This window comes from Bombina bombina, chromosome 1 (assembly GCF_027579735.1).
Source record: "Bombina bombina isolate aBomBom1 chromosome 1, aBomBom1.pri, whole genome shotgun sequence".
NCBI classification, from domain to species: domain Eukaryota; kingdom Metazoa; phylum Chordata; class Amphibia; order Anura; family Bombinatoridae; genus Bombina; species Bombina bombina.
Genome location: NC_069499.1, coordinates 1,388,550,745 through 1,388,569,577, shown reverse-complemented (window position 1 = coordinate 1,388,569,577; position 18,833 = coordinate 1,388,550,745). Strand labels below are relative to the sequence as shown.

The following is an 18,833-nucleotide window of genomic DNA, read 5'->3' as shown; positions in this document are numbered from 1 at the left end:
TGTGTAATGCTGGAAGGCTGTCATTTCCCCTCATGGGGACCGGTAAGCCATTTTCTTAGTCAAAAACAAACAGAATAAAGGGCTTATTATGGGCTAAAAAACTGTTAGACATTTTTATGGGCTAAATCGATTGCTTTATTTGTGCATATTATTCAAATTTAGGCTAACTATTGACATTTATAATCTTGGGGAACGTTTATAAAATGGCAGGCACTGTATTGGACACCTTTTTCAGTCAGGGGGCCTTTCTACTCATAGACTGAGCCTCATTTTCGCGCCATTAATGCGCAGTTGTTTTTTGAGAGCAGGGCATGCAGATGCATGTGTGAGGATCTAAGAATCTCTGAAAAAGCTTTTAGAAGGCGTCATTTGGTATCGTATTCCCCTCAGGGCTTGGTTAGGTCTTAGCAAAGACTGTATCTGGGACTGTATAGGGGTTAAATTGAAAAATGGCTCCGGTTCCGTTATTTTAAGGGTTAAAGCTCTGAAATTTGGTGTGCAATACTTTTAAGACACTGTGGTGAAAATTTGGTAATTTTTGAACAATTCCTTCATACTTTTTCACATATTCAGTAATAAAGTGTTTTCTGTTTGAAATTTAAAGTGACAGTAACGGTTTTATTTTAAAACGTTTTTTTGTGCATTGTTGACAAGTTTAAGCCTGTTTAACATGTCTGTACCTTCAGATAAGCTATGTTCTATATGTATGAAAGCCAATGTGTCTCCCCATTTTAAATTTATGTGATAATTGTGCCATAGCATCCAAACAAAGTAAGGACAGTACTGCCACAAATAATGATATATAGTACATCTAGTGCGCCAATACTTATTACCATGCAACAATTAACGGCTGTAATGGATAACTCCATAGCAAATCTTTTATCCAAAATGCCTACTTATCAGAGAAAGCGCGATTGCTCTGTTTTTAAACACTGAAGAGCAAGAGGACGCTGATGATAATTGTTCTGTCATACCCTCACACCAATCTGAAGGGGCCATGAGGGAGGTTTTGTCTGAGGGAGAAATTTCAGATTCAGGAAAAATTTCTCATCAAGCTGAACCTGATATTGTGACATTTAAATTTAAATTAGAACATCTCCGCGCACTGCTTAAGGAGGTATTATCTACTCTGGATGATTGTGACAATTTGGTCATTCCAGAGAAATTATGCAAGATGGACAGGTTCCTAGAGGTTCCGGTGCCCCCCGACGCTTTTCCTATACCCAAGCGGGTGGCGGACATAGTAAATAAAGAGTGGGAAAAGCCCGGCATACCTTTTGTTCCTCCCCCTATATTTAAGAAATTATTTCCTATGGTCGACCCCAGAAAGGACTTATGGCAGACAGTCCCCAAGGTCGAGGGGGCAGTTTCTACTTTAAACAAACGCACTACTATTCCTATCGAAGATAGTTGTGCTTTCAAAGATCCTATGGATAAAAAATTGGAAGGTTTGCTTAAAAAGATTTTTGTACAGCAAGGCTACCTTCTACAACCAATTTCATGCATTGTTCCTGTCACTACGGCAGCGTGGTTCTGGTTCAAGGAACTAGAAAAGTCGCTCAGTAGAGAAACTCCATATGAGGAGGTTATGGACAGAGTTCACGCACTTAAATTGGCTAACTCTTTTATTTTAGATGCCGCTTTGCAATTAGCAAAATTAGCGGCGAAAAATTCAGGGTTTGCTATTGTGGCGCGCAGAGCGCTTTGGCTAAAGTCTTGGTCAGCGGATGTGTCATCCAAGACAAAATTACTTAACATTCCTTTCAAAGGTAAAACTTTATTTGGACCTGATTTGAAAGAGATTATTTCAGACATCACTGGGGGAAAGGGCCACGCCCTTCCACAGGATAGGTCTTTTAAGGCTAAAAATAAGCCTAATTTTCGTCCCTTTCGCAGAAATGGACCAGCCTCTAATTCTGCATCCTCTAAGCAAGAGGGTAATGCCTCACAACCCAAACCAGCCTGGAAACCAATGCAAGGCTGGAACAAGGGTAAGCAGGCCAAGAAGCCTGCCACTGCTAACAAGACAGCATGAAGGAGTAGCCCCCGATCCGGGACCGGATCTGGTGGGGGGCAGACTCTCTCTCTTTGCTCAGGCTTGGGCAAGAGATGTTCAGGATCCTTGGGCGCTAGAAATAGTTTCTCAAGGTTATCTCCTGGAATTCAAGGAACTACTCCCAAGGGGAAGGTTCCACAAGTCTCACTTATCCTCAAACCAAATAAAGAGACAGGCATTCTTACATTGTGTAGAAGACCTGTTAAAGATGGGAGTGATACACCCAGTTCCAATAAAGGAACAAGGAATGGGATTTTATTCCAATCTGTTCGTAGTTCCCAAAAAAGAGGGAACGTTCAGACCAATTTTGGATTTGAAGATCCTAAACAAATTTCTCAGGGTACCTTCGTTCAAAATGGAAACTATTCGAACGATTCTACCCACCATCCAGGAAAGTCAATTTATGACTACCGTGGATCTAAAGGATGCGTACCTACATATCCCTATCCACAAGGAACATCATCAGTTCCTAAGGTTCGCTTTTCTGGACAAACATTACCAGTTTGTGGCTCTTCCATTCGGATTAGCCACTGCTCCAAGGATTTTCACAAAGGTGCTAGGGTCCCTTCTAGCGGTTCTAAGACCAAGGGGCATTGCAGTAGTACCTTACTTGGACGACATTCTAATACAAGCGTCGTCCCTGTCAAAGGCAAAGGCTCATACGGACATCGTTCTAGCCTTTCTCACATCTCACGGATGGGAAGGTGAACAAAGAAAAGAGTTCTCTGTCCCCGTCTACAAGAGTTCCCTTCTTGGGAACAATAATAGATTCCTTAGAAATGAGGATTTTTCTGACAGAGGTCAGAAAATCAAAACTTCTAAGCTCTTGTCAAGTGCTTCATTCTGTTCCTCGTCCTTCCATAGCGCAGTGCATGGAAGTAATAGGATTGATGGTTGCAACAATGGACATAGTTCCTTTTGCACGAATTCATCTAAGACCATTACAACTGTGCATGCTCAAACAGTGGAATGGGGATTATACAGACTTGTCTCCAATGATTCAAGTAGATCAAAAGACCAGAGATTCACTCCGTTGGTGGCTGACCCTGGACCATCTGTCCCAGGGAATGAGCTTCCGCAGGCCAGAGTGGGTCATTGTCACGACCGACGCCAGTCTAGTGGGCTGGGGTGCGGTCTGGGAATCCCTGAAAGCTCAGGGTCTATGGTCTCGGGAAGAGTCTCTTCTCCCGATAAACATTCTGGAACTGAGAGCGATATTCAATGCTCTCAGAGCTTGGCCTCAACTAGCAAAGGCCAAATTCATAAGGTTCCAATCAGACAACATGACGACTGTTGCTTATATCAATCATCAAGGGGGAACAAAGAGTTCCCTGGCGATGAAAGAAGTGACCAAAATAATTCAATGGGCGGAGGATCACTCCTGCCACTTGTCTGCGATCCACATCCCAGGAGTGGAAAATTGGGAAGCGGATTTTCTGAGTCGTCAGACATTTCATCCGGGGGAGTGGGAACTCCATCCGGAAATCTTTGCCCAAATAACTCAATTATGGGGCATTCCAGACATGGATCTGATGGCGTCTCGTCAGAACTTCAAGGTTCCTTGCTACGGGTCCAGATCCAGGGATCCCAGGGCGACCCTAGTAGACGCACTAGTAGCACCTTGGATTTTCAACCTAGCTTATGTATTCCCACCGTTTCCTCTCATTCCCAGGCTGGTAGCCAGGATCAATCAGGAAAGGGCCTCTGTGATCTTGATAGCTCCTGCGTGGCCACGCAGGACTTGGTATGCAGACCTGGTGAATATGTCATCGGCTCCACCATGGAAGCTACCTTTGAGACAGGACCTTCTTGTTCAAGGTCCATTCGAACACCCAAATCTGGTCTCCCTCCAACTGACGGCTTGGAGATTGAACGCTTGATTCTATCAAAGCGTGGGTTTTCAGATTCGGTGATAGATTCCTAAGATTCTCTCCTTTCTTCTCTCCTTTCTTCAAGAAGGTTTGGAGAAAGGATTATCTGCAAGTTCTCTAAAGGGACAGATCTCTGCTTTATCTGTCTTACTACACAAAAGACTGGCAGCTGTGCCAGATGTTCAAGCATTTGTTCAGGCTCTGGTTAGGATCAAGCCTGTTTACAGACCTTTGACTCCTCCCTGGAGTCTAAATCTAGTTCTTTCAGTTCTTCAAGGGGTTCCGTTTGAACCCTTACATTCCATAGATATTAAGTTACTATCTTGGAAAGTTTTGTTTTTGGTTGCAATTTCTTCTGCTAGAAGAGTTTCAGAGTTATCTGCTCTGCAGTGTTCTCCTCCTTATCTGGTGTTCCATGCAGATAAGGTGGTTTTGCGTACTAAGCCTGGTTTTCTTCCTAAAGTTGTTTCTAACAAAAATATTAACCAGGAGATAGTTGTACCTTCTTTGTGTCCGAATCCAGTTTCAAAGAAGGAACGTTTGTTACACAATTTGGACGTTGTCCGTGCTCTAAAGTTCTATTTAGAGGCTACTAAAGATTTCAGACAAACATCTTCCTTGTTTGTTGTTTATTCTGGTAAAAGGAGAGGTCAAAAAGCGACTTCTACCTCTCTTTCCTTTTGGCTTAAAAGCATTATCCGTTTGGCTTATGAGACTGCCGGACGGCAGCCTCCTGAAAGAATCACAGCTCACTCCACTAGGGCTGTGGCTTCCACATGGGCCTTCAAGAACGAGGCTTCTGTTGACCAGATATGTAAGGCAGCGACTTGGTCTTCACTGCACACTTTTGCCAAATTTTACAAATTTGATACTTTTGCTTCTTCGGAGGCTATTTTTGGGAGAAAGGTTTTGCAAGCTGTGGTGCCTTCCGTTTAGGTGACCTGATTTGCTCCCTCCCTTCATCCGTGTCCTAAAGCTTTGGTATTGGTTCCCACAAGTAAGGATGACGCCGTGGACCGGACACACCAATGTTGGAGAAAACAGAATTTATGCTTACCTGATAAATTACTTTCTCCAACGGTGTGTCCGGTCCATGGCCCGCCCTGGTTTTTTAATCAGGTCTGATGAATTATTTTCTCTAACTACAGTCACCACGGTATCATATGGTTTCTCCTATATATATTTCCTCCTGTCCGTCGGTCGAATGACTGGGGTGGGCGGAGCCTAGGAGGGATCATGTGACCAGCTTTGCTGGGACTCTTTGCCATTTCCTGTTGGGGAAGAGAATATCCCACAAGTAAGGATGACGCCGTGGACCGGACACACCGTTGGAGAAAGTAATTTATCAGGTAAGCATAAATTCTGTTTTTACTTATGTCAGGGGCGTATTATGGCCTAGGCCAACAAGGCACGGGCCTAGGGCGGCAGATTTGAGGGGGCGGAACTTTTTGGGGCCGGGCACTCAAGAATTGGCCCTTTATTGGTGTCTGACTGCGGATGCTGCTTAGAGCAGATCAAAAACTGGCCACACTAATGCATGAGAGGCAGCGGCTGCTACGGAAGTGGGACTGGGAAGGGAACCTCTCAGTCAGTGTATTTTCACAGTAAGTTAGTCAGTCCGACTCCTATTGTAATATGATCTAACTCTAAGACGTCACCTACTATTTGTTTTAATGAATTGTGTTGTGAGTTATTTGAAATATCGCCACTTAAGGAAGTAAAGCTCCTGCTCCAGCAACAACTGACACTGACTGAGGCTTGCGAGGAGGGAGGAAATAGAATCTGTGACAAGTGCGGTGCACGCTGCAACTGCTTATTCCTCCTGTCCTGACAATTTAAACGGCACAACACTGGAAGGACAATCAAGGAAGTAAAGATTGCTATAACACTGCTCCATGTCCTTTCAAGCTCCAGCAACAACTGACACTGACTGATGGGCTTGCGAGGAAGGAGGAAATAGAATCTGACACTCCAGTGCGGTGCACGCTGCAACGGCTTATTCCTGACAATTTAAAAGGCACAAGGAAGGACATTGGACAATCATCATTGTCACTGTGCCGTTTAAATTGTCAGGAATAAGCCGTTGCAGCGTGCACCGCACTGGAGTGTCAGATTCTATTTCCTCCTTCCTCGCAAGCCCATCAGTCAGTGTCAGTTGTTGCTGGAGCTTGAAAGGACATGGAGCAGTGTTATAGCAATCTTTACTTCCTTGATTGTCCTTCCAGTGTTGTGTCGTTTAAATTGTCAGGACAGGAGGAATAAGCAGTTGCAGCGTGCACCGCACTTGTCACAGATTCTATTTCCTTCCTCCTCGCAAGCCTCAGTCAGTGTCAGTTGTTGCTGGAGCAGGAGCTTGAAAGGACGTGGAGCGGTGATATGTTATTGTCAGTGTAATGCCTGTGGAGCCAGCAGTCCCGCTTCCTAATCTGTAGCATAGCAGCCGTTTCCTTCCCTCCCCCTTCCTGGCCCCCCAAGTGCCGTGCTCACTCAGCTGACATTGCTTTCACTGACTGTCTGACAGCATCTGCACACAGCCACGCAGATCAAGACAGTAGCAGTGAACAGCACGCTTCTGAAGACAGGGCATAGATCAGGTCACAGGGGAATATTGCAGTGAAATAGTGAATATGTGGTAAGAGGGGGATCAGGGATGTTATTGTTATAGCAAGGCTTGTTGGTTGTTGTAAATAATGTGTGCTACAGTCTGCTGCTGCAGAGCAGGTCATAAATACCCCCACGGCTCCTGCTCACAGCAGAAAACAGGCTTTTTTTTAACCACTTTGCTCCCAGAGGTGATGGGCTATGCTGGAAATAGTAGTTATGCTGTTTCTGTGACTGTACATTGTGCGTATATATATATATATATATATATATATATATATATATATACACACACACACACTAACTATATATATATATATATATATATACATATATATATATACACACACACTATATATTATATATATATATATACACACATACATGCAAGTCCTGGGGTGTAAAAATATTATGGCTGAAAAAAAGCCTAAAACCTAGGGGGGTGGGGGGGGCAGCAGAATTTTGAGGGCCTAGGGCAGCACAAAACCTAAATACGCCCCTGACTTATGTGTTATGAGGGACTGACAAGTGATATTTTTAAACAGTTACATTTCTTTTTGTCAATTCAGCTAGTACAGAAACTGCTGTATATGCAAAGTAAGTATTTTCAGCTACAGTAACACCCAAAGTTTGTATGGACAAGATAAGAAGACCACGAGGTGCTTATTGTGAAAAAACACCGAACACGGCCTATAAAAGAGAGACATTGCTGCAATCTAATGCTGCACTCCACACACTCTTGTATTACTATGTAAAATGACCGGTTGTCATTTTTTTTGTAATCATGTTTAATTGTACAATTATAACCTTTTAAAATTTGGACCAGCTGTCTTCACGTTATTTTACTTTAACAATACCATACACCATATCACTTTAATACCTTATGTCAATATGTTTTACATGTGTTTTGTTAATACTTTTATTCTAGACTAAATACTTTACTTCAGTGTCCAGTCACGCAAACATTTTTAATGTGAGCATTTTTTTAGCGCAGCCGTGCGATCCATTTTAAGTATATTGTGTGCTAAAGAGATGTCGGCCATGCTAAACATTCTCTGGTAATTACTATGTAATACCAGATTGTGCACGCCCTGTGGTTTTGATATATAGTGTGGTCTATATGTATATAAATGACTGTAATGTGATTAAGCAAACTTACCTACAATGCTGGCTTCTGGGTCTCTTATAAGTGTGTTTAGTTGCTCTAGAGATTTTATCTCCTGGGAGTTTGGGTTAATCTGTTTCTTTATATATTGAACTATTGAAGCTGCAATTAAATAAAATAAGTATTACATTTCAGTCAAGACTGGTGACATCTCTGGAGCTCATAGGAAAATGGTTTCTTTGGTTAAGTAACATATAGATAGATTAGATAGATAGATAGATAGATAGAGAGATAGAGAGAGAGATAGATAGACTATAGATAGATAGATAGATAGATAGATAGATAGATAGATAGATAGATAGGTGAATAGATAGAGTAGATAGATGATAGATAGATTATAGATAGATAGATAGATAGATAGATAGACTATAGATAGATTAGATGGATAGATAGATAGATGAATAGATAGAATAGATATATGATAGATCGATAGACAATAGATAGACGATAGATAGATTGGATAGATAAATAGACAGATATTTATTTTTATGCAAACATAACGCTTTTACAGTCTATTAAAATAGTATATATATATTTTTTTACCTGCAGTGAAAGATCCATGGTATGTCCCAGCCTCTATACCTCTCTTGAAAAGCTTTATTGTAGGATATTTGGTGATCTGATACAATGCACAGGTTTCCAAGGCTATCATACAATCAACCTATGTAAGATCAGTTAAACAAACATTTCCTGAAATAATTCGCTTCTAAAAACATATCTCACTTGTCCATCGTCCAAGTGATCAACATATATTTAAAAGATCAGCAAAAGAGGATAATGGCTACAAGGAATAAGTTAGGATGTGCATCATGGTAAACAAAACACACCTGCTTATGTAAGTATAATGTCCTAAAAAAGTATGTCATTTATCAAATATAAAATATGACTGTGCTTCATAAAGATGCTATAATTCAGGGGTCGACAAATCTATATAAAATTTAAAAGCCAGTAGACAGTGGTTGTTGTATATAAGATATATGGAGAATAACTCAAAATGTTAGAGCCCGGGGTAAAATTCTAGGAGACAATGGCTCCTGGGTTTGTTAATCTCTGCTATAATTTTAAGGTAGATTAGATCGTACAATGTTTGCAGCTGCTGCCATTGATACAACCTCATTTGATTCTTACTGACCACCAACAATAAAAACTATGTCAAGGCAACATATAGTTTAAAGAAAAGTTTACCCACCGTAGCCAAAGCTACAAAGCCATCCAGTCTGATAGCAGCTTCCTCGAATTCAGGAACAAGTCGCATGCACTGTCCACATCTGTATAGATAATAAAATATTCAGCACTTTTTTACTATAAAATAATGTTATAGTTATGCTTGTGCAATGTGTTCCACCACAATGTACAATTCAAGGGGATAAGGAAACAGTATCAGAATTATAGTCTATGGAAGTTCTATAAAATAGGCAGTTTTACTCTTAAAGGGGCAGTATACACCAATTTTCATATAACTGCATGTAATAGACACTACTATAAAGAATAATATGCACAGATACTGATATAAAAACTTACTTAGAAGCTCCCAATTTAGCACTGTTAATGAGATTAGCCTGGCACACCCACTGAAAGGGGCTGATAGCAGAACCCTCCCCTGCATATGAAAATACCAATTATACAAACAGAAGCAGATTGAATTCTGTATACATCAGTATACATCTAAAACTTTGGGGCTTGGTTAGGAGTCTGCAAATCAGCACAATGTTATTTACAAATAAGCAAAACTATACATTTTTACAAAAACACACCCAAATGGGCTATATAAATGCATAATCTACAAAACATTTATGCAAAAAAAAATCTAGTGTATAATGTCCCTTAAGCAGACTGAAAATTGTGCAAAACACAATAAACACATTTACAATATATGATTATAAATATTACCTCTGAAATTTTAGTCCATGATTGGTAACTTTGCCACCCGCCAATGCTGGTCTTAGGCAATCTGTACATATTCATTAGACACAGCCCGGACTAACCATAGGGCATACAGGGCATTTGCCCAGTGGGCTGCTGCCAGTTGTTGCAGGGGCTGGTTGCTTTAGCCTGACCCAGTGACCAGCTTTGTTATTTGTGCATGAAGTAGGGCAACCCTTGCCCTGCCTCTCACTCTCTTGCTGTTTCTGTGAGCTAATTTAAGGCCAGGTCCTGCCCACAGCATTACATTAAAGGATCGTAAAAGGGATAGAAAGGTAAAAAATGTGCATGGGTGCATTTCAATTTGAAATAGAAGTATTTTTGCAATATACCTCCATTAGCAAAAATGCTTTTAATAATCGTCATTACAGTTTTTCTGCAGCATACCCACATATCTTGTGAGTGCCCATGCACCAGTATTCAAACACTACACCTTCTCCAAGGGTCAGCAGTGAATTGTATGACACAAATTAACGGCTAGATTACGAGTTTTTGTCGGTAATGGTGTGCGGGGCTAACGAGCCTTTTTTTCTCACCGCTGGTATTACGAGTTTTCTTCAAGCCGGCGTTAGCCTCAGAAGAGTGAGCGTAGAGCAAAATTTAGCTCCACATCTCACCTCAATACCAGCGTTGCTTAAGTCAGCGGTGAGCTGGCAAAACGTGCTTGTGCACGATTTCCCCATAGGAAACAATGGGGCTGAGCCGGCTGAAAAAAAGCCTAACACCTGCAAAAAAGCAGCGTTCAGCTCCTAACGCAGCCCCATTGATTCCTATGGGGAAATAAAAGTTATGTCTGCACCTAACACCCTAACATGAACCCCGAGTCTAAACACCCCTAATATTACACTTATTAACCCCTAATATGCCGTCCCCGACATCGTTGCCACCTACATTATATTATTAACCCCTAATCTGCCGCTCCGGACACCGCTGCCACCTACATTATACTTATGAACCCCTAATCTGATGCCCCCAACATCGCAGAACCCTACATTTTATTTATTAACCCCTAATCTGCCCCCCCCAACGTCGCTGCAACTATATTAAATTTATTAACCCCTAATCTGCCACCGCCAACGTCGCCGCCACTATAATAAATTTACTAACCCCTAAACCTAAGTCTAACCCTAACCCTAAACCCCCCCTAACTTAAATATAATTTAAATACATCTAAATAAATTTACTACAATTAAATAAATTAATCCTATTTAAAACTAAATACTTACCTATAAAATAAACCCTAAGCTAGCTACAATATAACTAATAGTTACATTTTAGCTATTTTAGGATTTATATTTATTTTACAGGCAACTTTGTATTTATTTTAACTAGGTAGAAGAGTTATTAAATAGTTATTAACTATTTAATAGCTACCTAGTTAAAATAAGTACAAATTTACCTGTAAAATAAATCCTAACCTAAATTACAATTACACCTAACACTACACTATCATTAAATTAATTACATAAGCTACCTACAATTAACTACAATTAAATAAAATAAACTAAAGTACAAAAAAAAAAACACTAAATTACAGAAAATAAAAAAAGAATTACAATTTTTTAAGCTAATTACACCTACTCTAATCACCCTAATAAAATAAAAAAGCCCCCCAAAATAATAAAATTTCCCACCCTATACTAAATTACAAATAGCCCTTAAAAGGGCCTTTTGCGGGGCATTGCCCCAAAGTTATCAGCTCTTTTACCTGTAAAAAAAAAATACAATACCCCCCCAACATTAAAACCCACCACCCACACACCCAACCCTACTCCAAAACCCACCCAATCCCCCCTTAAAAAAACCTAACACTACCCCCTTGAAGATCACCCTACCTTGAGCCGTCTTCACCCAGCTGGGCACAAGTGGACCTCCAGATGGGCAGAAGTCTTCATCCGATCCGGCCAGAAGAGGACATCCAGACCGGCAGAAGTCTTCATTCAGGCGGAATCTTCTATCTTCTTCCATCCGGAGCAGAGCGCGTCCATCTTGAAGACATCCGACGCGGAGCATCCTCTTCCATCCGACGGTGACTGAAGAATGAAGGTTCCTTTAAGTGACGTCATCCAAGATGGCGTCCCTTCAATTCCGATTGGCTGATAGAATCCTATCAGCCAATCGGAATTAAGGTAGGAAAAATCCTATTGGCTGATGCAATCAGCCAATAGAATTTAGCTCACATTCTATTGGCAGATTGGAACAGCCAATAGAATGCGAGCTTAATCCTATTGGCTGATTGGATAAGCCAATAGGATTGAACTTCAATTAGTTATATTGTAGCTATCTTAGGGTTTATTTTATCGGTACGTATTTAGTTTTAAATAGGAATAATTTATTTAATTGTAGTAATTTAATTTTGTTTTATTTAAATTATATTTAAGTTAGGGGGGTTAGACTTAGGGTTAGACTTAGGTTTGGGGGTTAATAATTTTAATATAGTAGCGGCGACGTTGGGGGCGGCAGCTTAGGGGTTAATAAATGTAGATAGGTGTCGGCGATGTTAGGGACGTCAGATTAGGGGTTAATAAAATTTAACTAGTGTTTGCAAGGCGGGAGTGCGGCGGTTTAGGGGTTAATATATTTATTACAGTGGCGGCGTTGTCCGGTCGGCAGATTAGGGGTTAAAAATGTTAATTAAGTGTTTGTGATGTGGGGGGGGGCTTGGTTTAGGGGTTAATAGGTAGTTTATGGGTGTTAGTGTACTTTGTAGCACTTTAGTTAAGAGTTTTATGTTACGGCGTTAGCGGTAGGAGTCTGGACAGGAGAGAGTCTAGCGCTCACTTTTTCAAGCAATCGTAATACCGGCGTTAGGAAAATCCCATTAAAAAGATTGGATACGCAATTGACGTAAGGGGATTTGCGGTATGCGAAAATCGCGGAATAAAAGTGAGCGGTACACCTGTACCTGCCTGACTCGTAATACCAGCGGGCATTAAAAAGCAGCGTTGGGACCCCTCAATGCTGCTTTTTAAGGCTAACGCAAGACTCGTAATCTAGCAGTAAGTCTTCAGAAGCAATACACCACACTGCCAGTTCTCTGAGCAGGCGTGGTGTTGGAAAATTAGTGCATGGGCCCTCACAGGAAATGTGCATATGCTGCTGAGCCAGTAATTACGTTTACTAGAAGACTTTTTGCTAATGGTAGTATATTGCAAAATTACTTATATTTTAAATTGATTTGCACTCATACACATTTAAATGTTGACCTTTCTATCCCTTTAAATAGAGTTGAATAATCCACAGATGCTGAATAAAAAGACAGTGTAGTAGCACTTACTCTGAATGTCAAATTATCAAGAGTGTTTTATTCTAAGAAATGTCATAGATAGATTCTATTTCCCTGCCCACTGTATAATGTCACAGCCATAAAGGACGCAAGAGAATGGGTGCCACAATAGTGTGCCGTGCATGAATACATATAGAATGTGTCAAAAATAAATACTCTTATAAATAACAGAACAAAACAAAACTCCCAAACAAGCTCAAAGTGATAAAAGTGCTTGTTTATTAACCCTTCCCCTTCTGAGTCACTTTTAATATCCCTGTGCTAAAGCTGTTTTTAGTTGTTCTAGGCCCTCACCGCATTCTAATTTTTTTTTTCTTTGAGGTAGCCACACAAATTATATCTTGCTTTTTCATGAGACCAAGCTTTTTTAGAAAATAACTTTAGTTTGGAGAACTATCATAATATGGGAAGATATCACCTTATGAAATGCAAAATAAAAGTTACATTTATGTGTGATTTGTATGGCATACATAGTAAATTAACGTAGTATGGCAGCTGTAATTCTTTCCTAAGTATTTCAAACCCACATTTTATTGTCCCCATCATACCTCTAAATAGGGACTCTGTAGTAACCCCCTCCCCCACCATTAGAAATCACCTAGTAGCCTATTCAGGGTGGGAGATAGGGGCTCGGTGTCAAATATGCTATACTTACCCAGACACATAAACTGTTACAGGAAACAACACAAGCTTACAGTTTTCGCACCTCAAGAAACCACATTGTCTGGAATTGCTATAAAAGACATGCCTCGGCCATACAATTCCAGTCCTAATCATTTCTTGCTGGAAAACTTATTTGTAATCAATAACACATGACAGCTTCACACAGAAAAAGTATCTGCACGTCCAAGTTTTTATTACTGCTCCCAGCAATAGCATAAAAGCAATTATGCATTTTTTTTTACATATATAAAATATTGTTTTTCTTAAAAACCCTGAATAAATGACATATTTTGATGTGATTTTCACACAAATATATAAGCCTTTCATATGATTTTCATGTAAATGTACACTTTTTTATGTGTAGCACTGAGTTTTCTACTAATGTACACTATGGTGCCGATTTATTAAGGGCCGAATGTACTTCAGGCTCACTGGAAACAGGAGTTAAGAAGCAAGGACCGCTGCTCCGTAACTCATACGCCTCCTCTGAGGCTGTGGACATCAATTGTGTACGATCGGGTTGATTGACATCCCCTGCTAATGGCAGATTGGCCATGAATCTTCAGGGGGCGGCATTGCATAAACAGCTCACCAGAACTGCTTGTGCAATGTTAAATGCCGACAGCGTATGCTGTTGGCATTCAGCGATGTCTGGCGGACATGATCCTCTACAGTGGATCATGTCCGCCAGACATTGATAAATCAGTCCCATTGTTTCCTTACATGCGGATTTGTTGAGTTACCTTTGAATAAGCATAAAAATATTGTGTGTGTGTATATATATATATATATATATATATATATATGGCTTGATCATTATGGATATGTGTAGTAAAATAAGCTCATGTGGTGGATCTTTTTAAATCGAGATAAGCACTATAATCTCACTGAAGCGGTTCTGGGTACACAAATATGTATTAAATATTTCAGATATAATATATAATAATAATTTATTTATTTTTTATTTCAGAATATATTTTTAAGGGCTATTGAAATATATATAGTATTGTTATTATTACTGTTGATACTATTATCTTCATCATTGTTGGATTTATAAATATAAAGCAAAACTGAAATTAAGGTAAGTATCCTCATATAGTACATCTGTGAGTCAACCCCTTTCAAGGCAGAGAATAACCGTATTCCACATTTTCCAAAATATTCTTAACCAATGAGATGTCTGTAATAAATACATAAATCAAAAATGGCAAAAATATGTGTCTGTGACCTGCAAGTTGTTACCAGAATAGCTGTTGACTTTTCTTTTCCTTTCGGCATTCAAATGTATTTGATGTTATTGTTATAAGATCTAACTAAAACATATTTTAAAACTTTCAGAGTAAGTTTGATATAGTTAGTTTGATTGGACTCTAATAAATAAGTTTACTTTTTATTTGTCCCTTGTTTTGTTTTTTTAACCCCTAATAGTCCAATAGAATTTATACCTTATCAGTAAAAGCCCCAAATCTCCAACAGCCAATCCCCTTCCACAGTTACTTGCAGAGTGCCCCCATGATGTGTCTGGCAAGCTACTCCTCACCTTGGGGTGAAGAATTCCACAAATAGCACCTTCTGGCTGTAAAGCTGAGTCTGAAATCTATTGTCATCCAACAGGAGAGCCATATTGGGGGGTACATAGCAGAGGGAGAATGGGGGACCAAGCCACACGTGGATCTCTAAAAAGGCAGCTACAAAACAGGTCCACAAAATCCGTCTCATGCTGCTTCTGGTGGGGGGCTATCTCAAGCCTGTGGCCTACATCCAGAGAGTCTCTGGCACCTCTGCAGAGAGAGACCCGACTCTTTGCTACTGCAAAGCTTTGGGACCTGAGCCCAGCCCCCCTTCCTTTATCCAGTTACCTCTTTGTGTGATTGCCTGAGCAATACTCTGGGAAATGAGGCATTTTAACAATAGCTGAGAGCTATTAGGACAATAAAATAAGCAGAATGTCAGATTCCTTCTCCAGCTTCCCCACCTCCCCCTTCTGAGGACTCTGAAGGACAATACTGCATTGTTAGCAAGTACAGGCTGTATCGAAATAACTGGTAGCCTGTTACATTAAACACATTCCATTTACTATATCTCAAGTCCAGTAGCCACTCTGTAGTCATTCAGCAGCCTGGATTGACTAACAATTCAAATAACTCTCCAATGAAACAGAAGTCAAATACCTGGGCCACACCACACTATTAGGCAAAAAAGTGTCACAAAACACATCAAAAATACATTTAAAAGTACAGTTACGCTCATAATAACACTATCTGATAACAAATATTTTTTTAAAAATGCACAAAAAAAGTTCTAAGGGCTCAAAATATGAGGTCTCAGGAGTTAGAAAAAAAGACTGTACATACGTATACATATCTAAATATGTATATGTATTTATATAAATGTTTATATGTGTGTACATATATATTTATGTGTTTATATGTATATATATATGTATTTACAGACATATATACACATATAAATGCATATCTAAATATAGATAGACATATATATATATAAGTGCATTAGAGATTTAGAGCCCTTTGCAGTCAAGTAAATGATAACATGAAAAAGCATATTTATGCAATATTCATATTAAATAAAGTGTTATACTGTGTATTTACTGTAATAGGTATTCACACACACACACACATATATATATATATATATATATATATATATATATATATATATATATATATATATATATATATATATCTGTATGTATCTATACCTATATATAGGCATAGATATATATTTAAAAAAACAAATCAGATATTTATAGAAATATCTAGTTATGAATAAATAGAACATATTCTGCTATGTGAAGAACATTGGAATTGAAAATATTAATATTTTCATGTTGGGCAAGCGCACTTGAGAAAATGCCATTCGGGTTTACGTGCAAATAGGGTGTTAGTTTTTCCCCACTTTTTGCGCTCTATTGAAGTCTATGAGGGAATATGTTAACAGGGTCTCAATATTGTAACTTTGACTTTTTGCGGGCGCCGGGTTAGCGCGCAAGCAAAATCTTTTTACTTTCAACTTGCAATATGAACGCTACCCAACAAACACAAAAAGCTTACTTTTAGTACAGTTAACGCCTACATAGTGCTACATGCATATTAAATAAAGGGACAACAAATAATGTAGTGCTAACGGTGCTTGTCACCAGCATACAGCATATAAAAGATGCACACTGTAAATGCCTTTAAAAACAAAAAAAATTATTTTAGGAATATTCAACTTTTAAAGTTTACCTAAAAGAAAAAAGGAACACTAAGGCCTAGATTTAGAGTTCGGCGGTAGCCGTCAAAACCAGCGTTAGAGGCTCCTAACGCTGGTTTTGGGCGCTCGCTGGTATTTGGAGTCAGTGATTAAAGGGTCTAACGCTCACTTTTCAGCCGCGACTTTTCCATACCGCAGATCCCCCTACGCCATTTGCGTAGCCTATCTTTTCAATGGGATCTTTCTAACGCCGGTATTTAGAGTCGTTTCTGCAGTGAGCGTTAGAGCTCTAACGACAAGATTCCAGCCGCCTGAAAATAGCAGGAGTTAAGAGCTTTCTGGCTAACGCCGGTTTATAAAGCTCTTAACTACTGTACCCTAAAGTACACTAACACCCATCAACTACCTATGTACCCCTAAACCGAGGTCCCCCCACACCGCCGCCACTCGATTAAAATTTTTAACCCCTAATCTGCCGACCGCCACCTACGTTATACTTATGTACCCCTAATCTGCTGCCCCTAACCCCGCCGACCCCTATATTATATTTATTAACCCCTAACTTGCCCCCCACAACGTCGCCGCAAGCTACTTAAAATAATTAACCCCTAATCTTCCGACCGCAAATCGCCGCCACCTACGTTATCCCTATGTACCCCTAATCTGCTGCCCCTAACATCGCCGACCCCTATGTTATATTTATTAACCCCTAATCTGCCCCCCACAACGTCGCCGACACCTGCCTACACTTATTAATCCCTAATCTGCCGAGCGGACCTGAGCGCTACTATAATAAAGTTATTAACCCCTAATCCGCCTCACTAACCCTATCATAAATAGTATTAACCCCTAATCTGCCCTCCCTAACATCGCCGACACCTAACTTCAATTATTAACCCCTAATCTGACGACCGGAGCTCACCGCTATTCTAATAAATTGATTAACCCCTAAAGCTAAGTCTAACCCTAACACTAACACCCCCCTAACTTAAATATAATTTTTATCTAACGAAATAAATTAACTCTTATTAAATAAATAATTCCTATTTAAAGCTAAATACTTACCTGTAAAATAAATCCTAATATAGCTACAATATAAATTATAATTATATTATAGCTATTTTAGGATTAATATTTATTTTACAGGCAACTTTGTAATTATTTTAACCAGGTACAATAGCTATTAAATAGTTAAGAACTATTTAATAGTTACCTAGTTAAAATAATAACAAATTTACCTGTAAAATAAATCCTAACCTAAGATATAATTAAACCTAACACTACCCTATCAATAAAATAATTAAATAAACTACCTACAATTACCTACAATTAACCTAACACTACACTATCAATAAATTAATTAAACACAATTGCTAAAAATAAATACAATTAAATAAACTATCTAAAGTACAAAAAATAAAAAAGAGCTAAGTTACAGAAAATAAAAAAATATTTACAAACATAAGAAAAATATTACAACAATTTTAAACTAATTACACCTACTCTAAGCCCCCTAATAAAATAACAAAGCCCCCCAAAATAAAAAATTCCCTACCCTATTCTAAAATACAAAAATTACAAGCTCTTTTACCTTACCAGCCCTGAACAGGGCCCTTTGCGGGGCATGCCCCAAGAAGTTCAGCTCTTTTGCCTGTAAAAAAAAACATACAATACCCCCCCCCCAACATTACAACCCACCACCCACATACCCCTAATCTAACCCAAACCCCCCTTAAATAAACCTAACACTAATCCCCTGAAGATCTTCCTACCTTGTCTTCACCATCCAGGTATCACCGATCCGTCCTGGCTCCAAGATCTTCATCCAACCCAAGCGGGGGTTGGCGATCCATAATCCGGTGCTCCAAAGTCTTCCTCCTATCCGGCAAGAAGAGGACATCCGGACCGGCAAACATCTTCTCCAAGCGGCATCTTCTATGTTCTTCCATCCGATGACGACCGGCTCCATCTTGAAGACCTCCAGCGCGGATCCATCCTCTTCTTCCGACGACTAGACGACGAATGACGGTTCCTTTAAGGGACGTCATCCAA

At 39.6% G+C, this 18,833-nt stretch overlaps 1 protein-coding gene across 1 annotated transcript in view; it reads right to left on the bottom strand.

Annotated features, from left to right (window-relative positions):
* Positions 1–15,188, bottom strand: part of LOC128665131 (protein disulfide-isomerase A3-like) — a 77,629-nt gene extending 62,441 nt beyond the window's left edge. Inside the window, exons 1-4 of the mRNA XM_053719876.1 lie at positions 15,106–15,188; positions 8,883–8,961; positions 8,237–8,354; positions 7,688–7,795 (exon numbers count right to left, since the gene is read on the bottom strand). Coding sequence (XP_053575851.1) covers positions 7,688–7,795; positions 8,237–8,354; positions 8,883–8,961; positions 15,106–15,188 — 388 coding nt within the window. The remainder of the gene's footprint in view (positions 1–7,687; positions 7,796–8,236; positions 8,355–8,882; positions 8,962–15,105) is intronic.
* Positions 15,189–18,833: the final 3,645 nt, after the last annotated feature.